This window comes from Nicotiana sylvestris, chromosome 5 (assembly GCF_000393655.2).
Source record: "Nicotiana sylvestris chromosome 5, ASM39365v2, whole genome shotgun sequence".
Classification (NCBI taxonomy): domain Eukaryota; kingdom Viridiplantae; phylum Streptophyta; class Magnoliopsida; order Solanales; family Solanaceae; genus Nicotiana; species Nicotiana sylvestris.
The window spans coordinates 144,616,693-144,634,335 of NC_091061.1; the positions used below are offsets into that span (position 1 = coordinate 144,616,693).

Here is a 17,643-nt window from a genome sequence, read left to right on the forward strand (position 1 = left end):
TGGCATGCCCGACAGGTCTGCAGGAAAAACATTGGGAAAATCCCTCACAACTGGGACAAAATCAATACTAGGAGTCTCAGCTCCAACATCCCTCACAAATGCTAGATATGAAAGGCAACCCTTCCCAACCATACGCTGGGCCTTCAAGAAAGAGATCACTCTACTAGGGATATAATCAGTCACACCACGCCATTCGATCCGTGGTACACCCGGCATAGCCAAAGTGATTGTCTTAGCATGGTAGTCTAGAATAGCACGACACGGAGATAGTCAATCCATGCCCAAAATGACATCAAAATCCACCATGTTCAATAGCAATAGATCCACTCGGGTCTCCAGACCCCCAATAGTCACCACACATGATCGGTACACATGGTCTACAACAACAATATCGCCCACTGGGGTAGATACATGAACATGTAAAGCAAGAAACTCACGGGGCGTACCCAAATAACGAGCAAAGTATGATGACACATAAGAAAAAGTGGAACCGGGATCGAATAATACCGAGGCATCTCTGTGGTAGACTGGAACAATATAGCTCTTAACCGTGCAATCAACTTAATTAATAACAAACTCCCCAACTTGGATCAAAGCCATATAACAAAACGCACTCAATAAATCATGACGCACATACTCTATTGTTACTGTAATACCATAGTGAGATTGAACTCACTCCTTCATAAGCAGGAAACACGAATCATCTGAAATTTTAACTCTTCCGCAATTCTTCCATTCACTCACATAATAGTTAAGCCCACTCTCTAGGCAGCACAATTTAGATTTAAACGCATATTCTTCACTTTTAAATGAGATATTCTAACAGACAACATAAGGATCACACCACCTTAGAACACTTCGCAGGAGATAACCCACCTATTTTGTCTCCAATTAACATTTTGTATACCTTCCACTGTCATACACATTACACAATCACTTAATCTTCCTGAGTCTAAACTCATACCGTAACATGAAATTTACTTCACTCCAAATAGGAGACATGAAAAGATTATTCACGCGCCCATAACTCGGGGCTACACATCCAATTACAATGGAAATCAAACACTTAATGGTTCATCTATCATCCAGCAGACCTTCCTCGCCACTTCCGAGTCATATAGATACATCTCGCGGTACTAACATACTCATCACGTAGCTATCCAGCCGTCATTCAAACCAATAGGGGCAATACTGAACACATAAGTTCAAAACACTTGCTCACACAATCAACACCTCGGTGCTCAAGCCATAGGCAAAGATCCGACCTTAAGTCCTCCAGACCGGCCCAACATCAACTCATAGAGATCACATCTCGCCCCTCGATCGGGGAATCACAAGCCGTTGATGCACATCTGATATTGAGCACTCATACGCGCATACGAACACGTGGAAGGAATTTCAAGAGTTACTTTTCAAGATGAATCAAGGACGCACGATAAGAATTCAAGAATGTGAAGTTTTTCCTAAAGGTTCTGCAGCCTCTCGAGGATAAATACAGACGTCTCCGTACCGATCCGCGAGACTCTACTAAACCTGCTCATGACTCGTGAGACCTATGTAACCTAGGCTCTGATACCAACTTGTCACGACCAAATCCCGGCCGTGATGGCGCCCAACACAATGTTGGGCAAGCCCGACCAACTAACATCTCACAATCTCTTTCTTTATAGTTCAATATCAATTTTCAATATTTAATACAGATTTAATATAAATAGAAGTATGAACTTAACAGATGAAATGTGCGAAAACCATAATCACGGAAAAATCTCTATAAAACAGCCCACTGATCTGATGTCACAAGTCAGAGCCTCTAATATAAGGTTTCAACAATCTAATACAGAGATATGCCTAAAATGCGGAATAATAAGTGGAGATAGAAGGAGAAATCGGGTCTGCGAACGCCATGCAGCTACCTCGATAACTCCGATGAAAGCAGAACGGCAGGAAAACTCGCTCTATGCCTCAAGAATACCTGTACCTACACACATGGTGCAGGGAGTAATGTGAGTACTTCGACCTAGTGAGTAATAACAATAAATAATGGCTGACAGTATGAAATCACGTAAAGGCACTAAGCAATTCTATATCAAAACAGTAAAATCATTTAAACATCAGTGAATAAGGAAATCATGTGAAATTCGTTTAACCAGGTAAAACAGATATAATCAGTATAAATCAGCTCCTCAAGCATTTTAGTTCATCTATTCGTTCTTATCCTCAGTTCTTAATTCATATATTTCTCACGATAACCGAGTCAATAAATATATATACCGTTGCGGCGTGCAGCCCAATCCGTATATCGCTGTGGCGTACAGCCCGATCCATAATAATAATAGTCGACTGCGCTCACTGGGGGTGTGCAGACTCCGGAGGGGCTCCTTCAGCCCAAGCGTTACATAATTGTTGCGGCGTGCAGCCCGGTCCATATAAGTAGTTGTTGCGGTGTGCAGCCCGATCCATAATGTATATAATATATATATGCTGCGGCGCGCAGCCCGATCCATATCATATAAAATGTCCTCACTATTGGGTCCTCGACCCCTCTCAGTCATTTAAAAATTACAGCCTCTCGGGCATAATGTACGGTCGGGATCTCGGCCCTCATATCTCCTCCTATTTATGATTAACATTTCAAAAATTTTGGTTCATATCATTCTTAAACAATTGGAAATATGACTAAGGATATAAATTCTTTAACAAAGTAAGTGAGAAAACCAGTCAAAAATCCCCTAAGGGTTCTACAGGTCGACATAAGGCCCCAAGCATGGCAACAAGCCCAATTCGCAACAATAAAGTATATATCTCAATCAAAAATGTAGTAAAATATCATTCGGGATGGACCAAGTCCCAATCCCCATAGCATTGAACCACACGCTCGACACACCGCGTGTATCTCAACTTAGTATAGCACTACGTTGTGCAAATCCGAGGTTTCAAACCCTCAGGACATCATTTAAAATCATTACTCACCTCAAACTGGCCAAAACTCTAGCTCGCTATGCCCTTGCCTCTCAAATTGGCATCCATGCGCGTCGAATCTATCCAAAATCAGAACGAATAGGTCACAATACGCTAAGGGATCAAAGCCCAAGCGAAAACATTCGAAAAATATCGAAAATCTCGAAATTAGCAAAAACCCGAGCCCCGGGCCCACGTCTCGGAATCGGGTAAAATTTACATTTTCAGAATTCTCACACCCTCACGAGTCTAACCATACCAAAATTATCCAATTCCGATACCATTTGGTCCTTCAAATCATCATTTTGCATTTTTGAAAGGTTTCACAATTTTCTTCCCAAATTCCATATCAAATCACGAATTAAATGATGAATTCAGTGATAGATTCATGTATTCTAGCCAAATCTGAGTTAAAATCACTTACCCCGATGAATTTCTTGAAAAACCTTCGAACAAATCGCCAAAATCCGAGCTCTCTAGGTCAAAATATTAAATAAAACCCAAAACCTCGTATTTATATAGAGTACCCTTCAGGTTTTAGCTCACGCGGGCCGCACCAAAACGCACGCGGTCCGCGCAAGCCACTGCGGTCTGCACAAAGTGGTGTGCGGCCGCACAGGCCTCCCTCTATAGTGACAGGCTTTAGTATTTTTGGCCATAACGTTTGCTACATATGTCTAAAGTTATGAGCTTCCGAAGTAGGACCAGCGGATCGTTTCCCACCGCGGTCGCACACCACTTTGTGCGGTCCGCATGGCACCTACCACGGCCGCATTCGACTTTCTGCGGTCCGCACGGAACTCACCGTGGGAGAACTCCTTTTTGTGCGGACCGCATGGTTGAGTTCTGGGGCCTGCAACCCCTGTAGGTCTGCTACAACTATGATTTTTGCACTAAAACATCCCGGAACCTACCCGGAACTCCCGGAACTTCAAACCAATTGTACCAACACATCCCATGACATCGTTCAAACTTGCTCAAAACTTAGGAACGCTCAAAACAACATCAAATCACCAATTTAACATAGGATTCAGGCCTAAGAACTCCAAGAACTCTTAAATTATGCTTTCGATCAAAAGGTCTATCAAATCTCGTCCGAATGACCTGAAATTTTGCACACACATCCCAAATGACACAATGAAGCTACTGCAACTCTCGGAATTCCATTCCGACCCCTATATCAAAATCTCGCCTATCAACCGGAATTTGCCAAAATATCAATTTCGCCAATTCAAGCCTAAATCTTCTCTACAACTCCAAAACCCATTCCGATCGCGTTCCTAAGTCATAAATCACCTCCCGAAGCTAACCGAACCATCGGAACTCACTTCCGAGCCTTCTAACATATAAGTCAACATCCGGTTGACTTTTTCAACTTAAGCCTTCTTAAAAGAGACTAAGTGTCTAATTTATTACCAAATCCTCTCCGAACTCGAACTAATAAACTCGATCACATAAAACACGGATAACGAAGCGTAAAGAAGCTGAAATAGGGGAAATGGAGCTGTAACTCATGAGACAACTGGCCGGGTCATCACACTTTGCTTGGTCGCATTCAGATATGACAGGTATACCACTGGAGGTGATGACCCATAAGTTGAATGAAGATCCAATATATCCACCTGTCAAACAGAAGAAGAAGAAGCAAGGATCCTTCAAAAACCAGGTGATTCAGGATGAGGTACAAAATATTTTAAAATTGGGTCTATCCGAGAGGTAAAATATTCTAATTGGCTAGCTAATACTATAGTGATGCCCAAAAAGAATGGTAAGTGGTGAGTTTGTGTAGACTATACTGACTTGAATAAAGCTTGCCCTAAAGATTCTTTTTCTTTACCGCACATAGATTAACTAATTGATGGTACTGCAGGACATGAATTGTTGAGTTTTTTAGATGCTTATTCAGGATATAATCAAATAAAAATGGATCCTTTAGATGAGGAAAAAACTTCTGTTCTTATAGACAGAGGGGCTTACTATTATAAAGTCATGCCTTTCGGCCTAAAGAATGTTGGAGCCACGTACCAGAGGTTAGTAACGAAGATGTTTCAAGAACATCTGGGGAAAACCATGGAAGTCTATATAGATGACATGCTAGTCAAGTCAACACAGGCGGGGGATCACATCCAACATTTGTCAGATGCATTTCAGATTCTCCGCAAATTCAATATGAAGTTAAATCCCGAAAAGTGTGCATTTGGCGTGTCTTCGGGTAAATTTTTAGGTTTCCTTGTTTCTATCAGAGGAATTGACGTAAATTCAGCATAGATTAAAGCCATTGAAGAAATACTGGATATACTCACGACCAAAAAAGAGGTGCAGAGGTTGACAGGTAGGATAGCAACATTGGGAAGGTTTATTTCTAGATCTTCGGAGAAATGTTTTAAGTTCTTTTCAGTGTTGAAAAAGCAAAGCTAATTTGAGTGGACTGAGGAATTCCAACAAGCACTCAAAATTTTAAAAACGTACTTGTCAAACCCATCGTTGTTGGCTAAAACGAAGGATGGAGAAAGACTACTTATCTATCTCGATGTGTCAGAAATGGCGGTAAGTGCAGTATTAGTTCGAGAAGACAAAGGTAAACAATCTCCAATTTATTATGTTATCAAGTCTTAATTGGATGCTGAAACTCGATATCCTCATTTAGAAAAACTTGCTTTAGCACTAATAATGGCATCTAGAAAGTTGATGCCTTATTTTCAGATGTCACCCTATCTCTGTAGTGACCGCTTACCCCTTACGAAATATATTGCATAAGCAAGAATTATAGGTAGATTAGCCAAGTGGTCTATAGAACTAAGTGAATATGATATCACATATCAACCTAGAACTGCGATAAAATCACAGGTTTTAGCAGAGTTTGTGGCAGACTTCAGCCCAGGGATAGTAACAGAAGCAGAAAAGGAACTGCAGGTATTCAACGGGTCTAATCTGGGTACTTGGACTCTATATACTGATGGCTCCTCAAATGTTAAAGGAGCAGGTTTAGGCATTGTTCTAATCCCACCTTCGGGAGAAACTATAAGGCAGGCAATAAAGTGCCATCCCATTACGAATAATGAAGCAGAATATGAAGCTATAATTGCAGGCAATACAAATTATAATCAAGAGCGACTCGCAACTTGTAGTTAATCAAATGCAGGGGACTTATATAGCTAGAGAAGCAAGGATGCAACAATATTTGAAAAAGGCACGAGATTTAATCAGACAATATAAATCTTGGAAAATCGTGAATACCTAAGGAAGAAAGTGTTGAAGCAGACGCGCTGGCTAATCTTGCATCCGCTACAGAAGTGAAAAATGAAGAAAATGCTTCCATAATACATTTTTTTCATTCGGCACTCGATTAGGACAAAAACGAGGTAAATTTCAATAATTTAATTTGGGATTGGAGAAACGAGATCGTTAACGTTTTGCAGTACGAGATTCTACCCGAGGATAAGATAAAGGATCAGGCACTTCGACAAAAAGCTGCCCGTTATTGTTTGGATCCTGGCTACCTGTATCAAAAAATGTTCGGTGGACCCTTAGCAAGGTGTCTCTGACCTTATCAAACAGAGTATGTGATGAGAGAAGTACATGAGGGACACTGTGGAAATCACGCAGGAGGAATCCTTGGTAAAAACTCTAATTAGAGCAGGATATTATTGTCTTAAAAGGGAAGAAGATGTGGAAATCTTTGTGGCCAAATGTGACACATGCCAACGATATGGTAACAACATGCATCGACCAGCAGAGTTATTACATCCAGTTATTCCACCGTGGCCTTTTATAAAGTGGGGAATGGATATCGTGGGTCCACTACTACAAGCCAAAGGAAAGGTATGATTTTTACTAGTACTAACCAATTATTTTACCAAGTGGGTAGAAGCAGGTGCCTTCAAACAGGTGCGGGAAAAAGAAGTCAGGGACTTCATTTGGTGAAACATCATATGTCGGTTTGGAGTTCCAAAAAAAATTGTGTGTGATAACGGCCCGCAATTCATAGGTGTGAAAATCACATAATTCTTTCAAAGTTGGTAGATTAAAAGGATAACTTCAACACCTTATCATCTTGTGGTTAATGGACAAGCTGAATCAACAAACAAGGTTATTATTAATAACCTGAAGAAAAGATTAGAGGAGTCAAAAGGAAAGTGGCCAGAAGTGTTACTAGGAGTCTTATGGGCTTACCGCACGACAGCAAAAATAGGTACGGGGGAGACTCCATTCTCACTTGTATATGGTGCTGATGCCTTAATTCCAGTTGAAATAGGTGAACCAAGTACGAGGTACACTCAAGAAACCGAAGAGTCAAATAAGGAAGAGATGCGAGTAAATCTCGATTTGCTTGAAGAAAGGAGAGAAGCAGCTCTGATAAGAATGGCAGCGCATAAGCAAATTATTGAGTGATATTACAATCGGAAAGCTCATCTTAGGTACTTCAAGATTGGGGACTTCGTACTCAAAAAAGTTTTTCAATCATCAAAAGCGGCAAATGCAGGAAAATTGAGTCCAAATTGGGAAGTACCTTACAGGATTCGAGGTATTGCTGGAAAAGGTGCATACGAGTTAGAAACAATGGACGCCAAAGTACTCCCATCAAATTGCAATGATGTTCATTTGAAGAAGTATTACTTCTGAAAGGGAAAAGGCCTGGTCAGGTATCGTTTATGCAAAGTTTAGATTTATTCTTTTTTAATTATACTAACTATTTTAGATGATAGGCACAAAGCTAGCCCACACCAAATGATGATTTTAGACCTAAAAGACATGCGGGATGCAAAATCATCCCTGGTTTGGATTACAACCTTTTTGATGGAAATAAAAAGGATTAAGTAGTCATCATCTAAAAATATACCTCTGAGTCCCGTGTGTATTTTCCTTTTCAGGAAATTGACCAAATGGAAGGAACAATCAAGCACTTGAGATTTCATGCTTCAAAGCTCTAACACTTGGGGGATTATAGTTAGCAGTCAAAGAAGACTAAAAGTCAGTTCAAGCTTGGATCAACCCAGAAATCAAAAGTCAAGAGTCAATCAAGAGCTAAGAAACAAGTTTGAACCAAAAACCTTTGTATTAAGCTTTCATAAAGTGTAAACTCGAGGGCATAAATTATAAGATCCTACGACAACTAAGGTTAAAGGCAATGTTTAGTTATGGATTGTAAAATATAGCCTAGAATTTTGTAAAAATTGTTATAAAGAAAATAGTTTGAAAGAGTTGTAGATGTTGTACAAAAAGTTACTTGAATACATGTAAAGTGTTATATAATTTGAAAGATCAAAATACAAAACCTCCTCAACTTATTCACGAGATTTCTTTGAAATATGTATTTTCCTACTTCTTTCATATGTTTATACCAATATGATTTTAGACGTCTTCTTCATTAGTGTTGTTTATAAAAGGGCCCTCTTTGATAAAATTCGTGTCTATTCAAAAATCATGAAATACTAAAGCATTTTTAAATGCAAATTAAAGAGTAGAACAGAAACTCAAACAAAATATATATATATATATATATATATATATATATATATATATATATATATATATATTAAACTTGGCTAAAACTAAGTATGAACTTAGATAAAACTAAGGTACTTCGATAATAACCCCAAAACATACCAGGGGTAAAAACTTGCCAACTGTTCTAAGAAGAAAAAAAAGAAACAAACTTCCCAACTAAAAGTTCACAGAATACTATGGGGCAGGATCTAAATCAATTCTATTAGCAGCAAGAGAGGCAGAATTCAATGAGGCATCATCAGCAGTGGGAGACACAACTTGAGCAGAAGAGGTTTGAACATTAACTTCACCAGGAGTAAGTTCATCACCTTCGGGAAAGCCGACCTCAGGTGAGGAAAAGTTCTGACGTTGCTGAGTTTTTTCAATAGTTTCCTTAGCTTTTGCAATCTCAGCAGTCAAGTCAAATCCTTTCTTGATAGCCTCCATCAAAGTCTCAAGACGCGTATTCAAAAACAATTTATATCAAAAGTTGCTTTATTTTCAAGGTCCTTGTAATCTTTTTTCCATTGCTCAATTTCAGCCTCCAACTCTTCCCTCTCAGCCAAAGAAGCATCATAAGAAGCCTTCAAAGGGGCGAATGATCTCTCCAAGAGCTGGACCTTGTCTGAAGATGCACAGAGGTCTTCTTGAGCCTGAGTGAGCGTTTGAACAAGCTCTCCGGCGTAAACCTCCTTCTGATTAAGCAAGTCTTTCAAATCCCTAATTTCTTCAGTAGCTTTAGAAAGCTTCTCCGCAAATGAAGACTCAAGAATGTCTTTGTCTTTGCCCACTTGACTAGAAGAGGCTTTTTCAATTGCCAATTCTGATTCCATCACTTTTACTTGCTTCTCCAAAGCACACTTCTCCTCATCTAAAACTTCTTTTTCCAACTGAAGACTCTCGTACCGTTCCCTCCAGTTATCTGCTTCCATATGATAATCATTGACTAGCTGTTCAGTATTGACAATTCTCTTTATAAGCTATGTGCCTATCAAATCGATCTACACAAGAAAGGAAAGAAGAGATTATCAAACAAAGATAAAAATTACGAGGGAAGTAAAATAAAAGCTAAGGCTTATACCTTTAATGATGAATGAACAATATCATTCATCCATGTTAAAGAACTGTGGCTTTTCAACTTGGACTTCTCAATTGGGCCAATTAAAGGTTTTAGCCATACATCAACTTGGCCAGACTTTTTCAAAAGATTACCATCCTCGGGGACTTCAATGGTAACTTTTTTCATCCTATTGCTACTGGAAGAACCAACTTCAACACGAGAAGTGGTAGCGATAAGGACAATTGAGGAAGTGAAAACCGCCACGGGAGGAGCAGTAGCAGTAGTGACAGGAGCAAAAATTGGAGGACCAGTAAGAGCAGACATTGGGAAAGAGGCAAGAGGAGCTTCTTCACAAACAAAGTCAAAATCTTCATTATCAAATCCACGGGAAAGCAATTGATTAGTAGAGTCACGAGATGCAACATTCATTTCCTCATTAGAGCTCGTTAAAACAACACTTTCAGGCTCATTCACAGGAACTGAACTTGGAGGAGGGGTGACTTCATCATCCGAAATAACGTGCCTTCTAACCCGAGGCCTGCGCACTAAAGAACCCTCTTCTCGTTCCTCTTCACCATCAGAGGCATGAGCTCTCTCTGCTTTTCTCTTTGATGAGGAATTTAAAATTATTTCTTGAGCAAGAGACAAAGAAAGCCTTGATGAAGTAATAGACGCGGCACTGACATCTCGAATGGGAAATCCTAACAAAGGAAAAATTTAGAAATCCCCAAGTAAATACGGAAGAAAAAAAATTAAAGGAAAATATACCATGACTTTTGACTTTCCAGCCAAACCTATGAGAAAGGTATTTCCAAGATCTTCTTTCAATGGGGGCAACCGATAACATCTTTTCTACCCAAGCACGGAAGTGTGGTATTCCATCAAAAACTTCCATGGTTGCTAAAAAGAGCAAAAAAATGTCCATGAGATCATCAATTTCTTCCTCCTTCGTAAAAGAAGAAAAATATGAAAAAAAACTTACGTGTAAAATTTCACTTCTCTGGAAAAGGCATGTTCTCTTCACCCACTAAACCACTTGTGGGAGCAGCAATGAAACGGGCGTACAAGCCACGGTCCTTATCATCTTCAGGGCTAACCAAAACCCTTTTGCTCCTAGCAGCGAGAGTGAAAACCCCTGAGCGGAACAACTTAGGGGAATATAGATGAAACAAGTGTTGAGAAGTGAAGGGGAAAAAGGCCAAATTAGATAGGTATCATAAACATGCAACGACTCTCCATACAATAGGACCAATATGTCCTAAGCAAACATTGAAAAAGCGACAAAATTCTATGATAACTGGGTCAATAGGGGGTCTGAAACCTAAAGTAAAAGGACATGTGTAAACAAAAGAATAACCAGACAGGAACGAAGTTATCCTTTGGTTTGGACGAGGAATTAAAATTGGAAAATTAGGCTTCTAGTAGCATTCTCTTCGCACAAGAGAAATCAAACCATCAGTAATCCGGGAAGGATAGACATCAGCACGATCATGGGAAGTCATAGAAGTGACCAGGTTTCTACTTTATTCCCGATCAGTGGAGAAAGAAAATTCCGCAGGAATAATTTCATCAATTGTTGGTTCTCGAAGGGGCTCACTTGATTCCCTATTTCTGGCAGATGATCTATGGGTTTAAGAAGCCTAAGTCCTAGATGAAGCAGGGGTAATAACATTGGATTGAGAAGTAGAACCACGGACAGATAAAGACCCTAAGCTACGTAGCTTACCACCTCTTCTACTCCTAACAGGAGTAGTTGAAGGGGGTAGTTCATCTATAATAATAGTTTTGCGAGGATTGGGGTTTGTGAAGACATGGATGCAAGAAAGTGATGCGTGCTGAAGAATAAGAACAATTAGAGACGAAGAATATTATAGATTGAAGGTTTTCGCGAAACTAAAGGCACATGGGTATTTATAAGAAGAAGCAATCGTCATGTAAAGAAGTCATGATGGGAACGTCATAATGAAGTAGTCACTTCGTGACTAACGCAGCCACAAAAAGCCCTAGAAATCGCTGAAAAGTCACAGACTCAATCGACGGAGGCCATGTGGCACATGAATTAAATGGAAGTGGCATACGATGTGTTGGTTCTGAAGAAGACATAATAATACATGGGAAACGGCGGCAAAAATTCCCGCCATAAATACATACCACTTCACAAATATTCAATTGCAGAGTATTTGGCAAGTGGGAGGACTATCTGTATTAGTAAAAAATAATTATGACACGTGGAATTACGTGTGGCTGACAAGGCATGATACGTGGATCACTAAGAAGGTGACAACTGGAATATCGCATTAGAAGATGCAAGAGATACAAGAGGCACGGGCAAATCACTCACGAGATGAAGGGATACAGTCACTTGAGCCTAAATTATTCAGTAAATGGGGACTGAATGAATCAAGACAGTAAGAAGGGGAAGATTCACGAACCTCTAATTAATGAGGAAGAAGAATTGGAACCGTTACAGAATCCTCGTAAATAGTTATGATTGTCAATTATAACGGATCATTAGTGTCATTAATGATCATAATGATTCGGCCATAAAAGGGAGGAAACATTATATTTGTAAATGCCTATAAAAGGGAAGAGAACTTCATTTGTAAGCATCATCTGATACAATATTGGAATATATTTACTTTACTTTTCTGCTTTGCTCTATATTAACTTTGCAATCAGTCATTTCCTTATTTGTTTTTGTTCTTTTCTTTCCATACAATTGAGAAAGTACGAAATTTGTTGATTATCAGTAATTCGAGTTTTTCTAAAAATAGGCTTTGACCGAAAGATATATTTTTTGGTTAAACACCCTAAAATACTAAAAATATATACCATTAGTTTCTTAAGCCTTACAAAAGCCTAAGTCACAAGAAAATACGGCGGCATGAACCGACTGTCATTGCAGGAATAAAAGGACAATCTATGCATGAAACTTCTTAACACTGCTCTTCTTTTATTGAAAAGAAAAAGGAAGGAAAAGAGAAATATGAGAAGAGAAAAAGAGAAAAAAGGAAAAGAAAAAAGTGCAGATAAGTTTGCTGCCTCTCTCATTCTGACATGCATGTCACTGTACTGACCCATATAGGTGGTTGTCTGGAATCTAGGTAAGGTTTCAATCATTTTATCCATTATCTTTTCCACATAGAAAAAATCTTATCTAATCTTGGTGTAGGCACCAAGACGTGACAGTGCAACACCATGTTCGCTAACAACACATACAAGAGTTTTTATTTTTAACATTTTTTTCTATTACAAAGGAGGAATCATTAATGTGAGAATCGAATCATTCCTGTGATGTCAAAAGGTAGATTGAAGGGTGTATCGCTTCTCCTATTATACTGCCGCCCAGGCCTTTATAGCCTGCAGTCGACTGGTCTGCTTTTTTAACTTTAGGAAGATCGCTTTTGTTCAAATTTTTTTTTCTAGATGTAGGGTAAATAAGAGAAGTGTGAATGAAGATCCCGTGGAGCGGTTCTGTTGGTATTACTAGATTATAAACTTTGGTGAAAACTGGAATTAAATAACCCCTCTAGTACATTTTAACTAGGGTTCAATTCGCACCTCAACATACATCTCTTGATTGTCTCTTCTTCATCACCTCCTTTCTTTTAAACGGCACTTTGTAATACTTGGAGACATCCAATACAAGACGTCAAGAACTACTAACATTTGACTCAAAGCTAAAGTTGTGGACTACATTCTCGTGACTTCCCCTCTCTTTTGGACGAATGGATAGTTTAGCAAAGTACTTTCTAATCTACGGTCCTTCAGAACGAAGAGCTCAAACAGAAAAGTCTAACATTAGATGCATGTTTGTTCTCGCTCATCAAGCTAAAGCTCAAGCACAATCAGGGGCGGACATATGTTGAACGAAGTGGTGTCACGCGTCACACCGCTTCGTCGAAATTTTTTACTAAACATATATAATTATACGTCGAAACAAATAATAAACATAAAATGATACCACTTGACATGTATTCTTGTCTGGCATAATGGTGATGCTCTTGCTTTTGCTTTAAGAGTTCGGAGATTTGGACATGAACTAGAACATATTTTTGGCAAATATTTGAAGAGTCTTTTGTTAAAAATTATAGTTAAATAGAATGGATAAGATTAGAAATGATGATATTCGGGAGAAGGTGCGCGTGGCTCCCATTGATGACAAGATGCGGGAAGCGAGGTTCAGATGGTCCGGGCATGTACAGAGGAGAAGCCCAAATTCCTGGTAAGGAGGTGTGAGTGGCTGGTGTGGAAGAAACGAGAAGAGGTAGAGAGCGGCCTAAGAAGTATTAGGGAGAGCTGATCAGGCAGGACATGGTGAGGCTTCAGATTTCCAAGGGCATGGCACTTGATAGGAAGATCGATGTGGAGGTCGAGTATTAGGGTTGTAGGTTAGGAGATAGTTGAGTCTTGATTTACTTCGTACCTTTGTGAGACGACTAGTCTGGTAGGGTTTTTGTCTAAGATAGTTAGTGGCAATATCGTGTCTTACTATTTTACTTTTTAGTGCCGGACCTATTTACTAGTTATCGCTTTTGCTTTGCATCTTTCTTCTAGATTTCATGTTATTCCTATTTTTCCTATGATTTATGTTGTGATACTGATATTGTCTCATTTTGTCTTTTTGTCCTCTTGAGCTGAAGGTCTTTCGGAAACAGCCCCTCTACCCCTTCGGGGTAGGGGTAAGGTCTGCCTACACACTACCCTCCCCAGACCCACTAGTAGGATTTCACTAGGTTGTTGTTTTTGTTGTAGAATTGAATTCAAGACCTTTTCTAACTTAAGACTTCATAAAACTAATGCATTAAGACTATTATCGTTTAGAAAATAGAAATATAATATTAACGTTAATTTTCACTCTTATATAAATATTGACACCGTTTGTAAAAGATTCTGCATACACATAACTTTAATAACATACTCACTGTGATTCCATAGGTTGGTTTGGAAAAAATAGGAAGTACACAGACCTTGCCCCTACCTTCTTTAAAGTAAAGAGGCTGTTTCCCAGCTGACTCAAATCTTCATTTTTCTTTTGCAAATTCCATCTTCTCTCTTAATGTTTGTTTCTTTTCAAGAACATTTTACAGTTCGAAAAAAAGAAGAAAGGGACATGTTACAGCTGCACAATTCACGAAGATTTGTATATTTTCGTTTCAAGCTTTTGTTTCAAAAGCATCGAAATTTCCCGGTACGGAAGATTCATTTGAGCAAGGCAAACAAACCTAAAATCTAATTAAGTTCTTTCTTAATTGTAGGACGTCATAAACTAGATATGATTACTTCTTTCATATATTCATCTAATAATCAAGTGGATCAACATGAATAATTAGAGTACGATTATTAGATCATGAGCCAATTTCCCTTTTTCTCTAAGAGAAATTCCCCATAGACATCAAATGAAAGTAACAAATCGTGTCTCTGAAATGTTCTCTTAGTTAACAAAGCCCTTCATTGTCCCAAATACATATGACAAAATTTACTCTTCCAAGTACGAGTTGATCTATAAATTATTTAAGCATTTTGCACCAACATGAACTGGATGAATGGAGGAATGAAACGCATAAAATTCTTATCAAACAAATCTTGGAGTAACTTAATTAATTAATAGCACACAGACTAAGGTCTTTAATTTACGTGCCTGTACGTTCTCCAAACAAAACATTCACGTTGCGTTAATGAAAAATAAGAGAATATATTCGTTATAACTTTCAGCATTGCTGATATTCAGCAAAAGCATACATATAAAAATTTCTGTCACTAATATTCGCTTTTATTACAGTCACCTTGAAGAGAGAACAAGGAATAAAATGGCATTGAAATTCTTTCCCTTTTTCTTTAGATTTCTCTATAAAATCCTCTACCTATTTCAGACAATGTAAACGACCAACAATTCCTCTAATTCCTGTAAACGAAAGAGAAGAAGTGCAAAAAAAAAAAAAAAAAAAAAAAAAAGGGTTACCTTTTTGGGTTGGCCATTGTTTCGATGACTTCGCATGAAAAATAATAGTACACATTTTGTCATATGCTTATGGCAAAACCTTCTCTCTGGTAAATGATTTAGCCTCAATCAATTATAATTCTGCCAGACATCTTCTTTTACCACTAAAAACTCGCAAAACTCCATCTGAGTCCCCGGCCACGAGTGTGCATCGATTTTCTTCCTTTTGCTGCCAGCATACGCTACTAATGAACCCAGGGTTGTACCCCGTTACACCCATGGGTTCGCGCCCGTAGACCCATATTGGCTCACCCCATCTCTTGTCATACACATAGACTTGGTTACTTTCCGAGCCACAACAAATTAATCCACCGGGTCTCCACACCGATAACCCGACGAACCTCCTACTATTATCGTGGCCCTTATAGGTACGAATAACATGTTGATTCTCCGCATCCCACATTTTTAAACATCCGTCTACACTTGAAGACACAATGGTATGTTCATCAAGAAACCGAATGTAAGTAACCGCCTTTTGATGTCCGTCGAGGACGAAAAGTGGGTCCGTCATTCTCCTCACATCGTACGCGTAGACCCTCCGGTCAGCGCATCCAACGGCCACGATTGGACCTTTAAACGGATTGAATTCGACGCAACATACTGGATTACATTGCTTGCTAGGTTGTACCTTAGCCAAGTACTTCCCGTCGTCCCCGCAACGGGGGTCCCACATTTGCATGGTTCCGTCGTCCGACCCGGATGCACCCAAAACCGGATCCGAATGGGAATAGTCAATGCTCCAAATCCGTCTACCACCATGCTCATCTCGTTCGAAAACGGGCATTTTCTTCTCTAAGTCATATTCCAGAACAACTCCATCATAATCACCCGACCCTATAACCCGACTCCCCCATCCGGGTTTCCACTTTAGACTACTGAGCTTTGCTGGAGTACACATGTAAAAGTTACATGCATTGCCATGATCCAAAGAAACAAGCCCTCCACCTTCTCTCTCTTCTTGTAACAAAGAATTTACGTTGTAAATTCTAATTTTCCTAGCTATTCCACCAGAAGCTAAGAAATTACCAGAAGCGTCAAATTCTAAAACACCAAGTGTGTCACAAGCAGATCCATTAAGGCTATTATTGCAAGAATTAGAAATGAAAGTAGAAAGATGAAAATCCCATTCACATCTTGCTTCTTCTTCTTCTTCTTCTTCTTCTTCTTCTTCTTCTTCTTCTTCTTCTTCTACTACTAATTCTGATCCTAATTTCTCTTCTCCTTCTGCTACTTGTATTTCTACTATTGCTTCTTGTCTTGATGAGATATCTGTCATTTCCCATTCATGTCAAAGTGATGGTTAACTTTTTAAATAGTAGTTGTATAGTAGCAAAGAGAAGAGTTGGTGCAAGACATTTTAGGAAATTAAGCAAGAAAATATACTATATAGTACTAGATGGATTTTTGAGTAGTATGGTGTAAAGAATCAAGGAAATTGGAGTTAGATTTGGTTACTGGTGTAGAGAGAAGAGAATAGTATATGGTTTAGTAGTATTACAAGTGGAGGAGACAAAAAGGAATTGTGGTAGAATATGTACCTCATATTTCTTTTGCAAACAACTTAAATGCTGTGGATACTAATGCACACAGTGTTACGTGGAATAAGCAAAGCCTTTTGTCTCTTCATAAAGATTCTGTATTCTTATTAATTATAAGTCCAATGAGATATTGAGAATTTAACATAACGGAGTTGATATAGTAACGATTTTTTTCAGCTTTGCAAGTTGATGATTCCATTCTATGACGTGGAAAGGATAGTGTCCCGTGTTTTTTTTGTTGATAATCGTTATATTCAAGATTAACTTGTGTACGTCTCGACAAATAATTTTATAAAATATTTGTTATTTCTCACTAATTCAAGTATCGACTAATTATATCTACTAAGACTGAGACTGATGGAAAGAATTATCTAACGTTTTTGCCTTCACTGAAAATTAAACTCGAGACCTAATAATTTTTATCCCATTTTATTTAGTGTCCCATGATTTTTTGTACCACTTGGCTCAGAATGTGGGGACAATCATGGGATTTCTTGAATAGGCATCACCAGACTGGCACTTTCTCTTTTACCAAATAATGTGTGGATACAAATTTAGGGTATGATCGATTATGCCTCCACGTGTGCTTCTACGAGTCC

At 38.8% G+C, this 17,643-nt stretch overlaps 2 protein-coding genes across 2 annotated transcripts; one reads left to right on the plus strand and one right to left on the minus strand.

Annotated features, from left to right (window-relative positions):
* Positions 1–6,537: 6,537 nt before the first annotated feature.
* On the plus strand, positions 6,538–7,350 carry LOC104230069 (uncharacterized). The gene is made up of 2 exons (XM_009782808.2): positions 6,538–6,780; positions 6,982–7,350. The coding sequence occupies exons 1-2, from the start codon at positions 6,538–6,540 to the stop codon at positions 7,348–7,350; spliced, it is 612 nt and encodes a 203-aa protein (XP_009781110.2).
* Positions 7,351–15,203: 7,853 nt separating this feature from the next.
* On the minus strand, positions 15,204–17,056 carry LOC104230054 (WD repeat-containing protein RUP2). Its single transcript, XM_009782791.2, has one exon. The coding sequence runs from the start codon at positions 16,780–16,782 to the stop codon at positions 15,580–15,582; it is 1,203 nt and encodes a 400-aa protein (XP_009781093.1). The 5' UTR covers positions 16,783–17,056; the 3' UTR covers positions 15,204–15,579.
* Positions 17,057–17,643: the final 587 nt, after the last annotated feature.

Coding starts and splice junctions, on each gene's coding strand:
- LOC104230054 (XM_009782791.2), bottom strand. CDS start 16,782: ATGACAGATATCTCATCAAGACAAGAAGCAATAGTAGAAATACAAGTA.
- LOC104230069 (XM_009782808.2), top strand. CDS start 6,538: ATGAGGGACACTGTGGAAATCACGCAGGAGGAATCCTTGGTAAAAACT. Junction 6,781..6,981: donor TACTACAAGCCAAAGGAAAG/GTATGATTTTTA, acceptor CAAAGTTGGTAG/ATTAAAAGGATAACTTCAAC.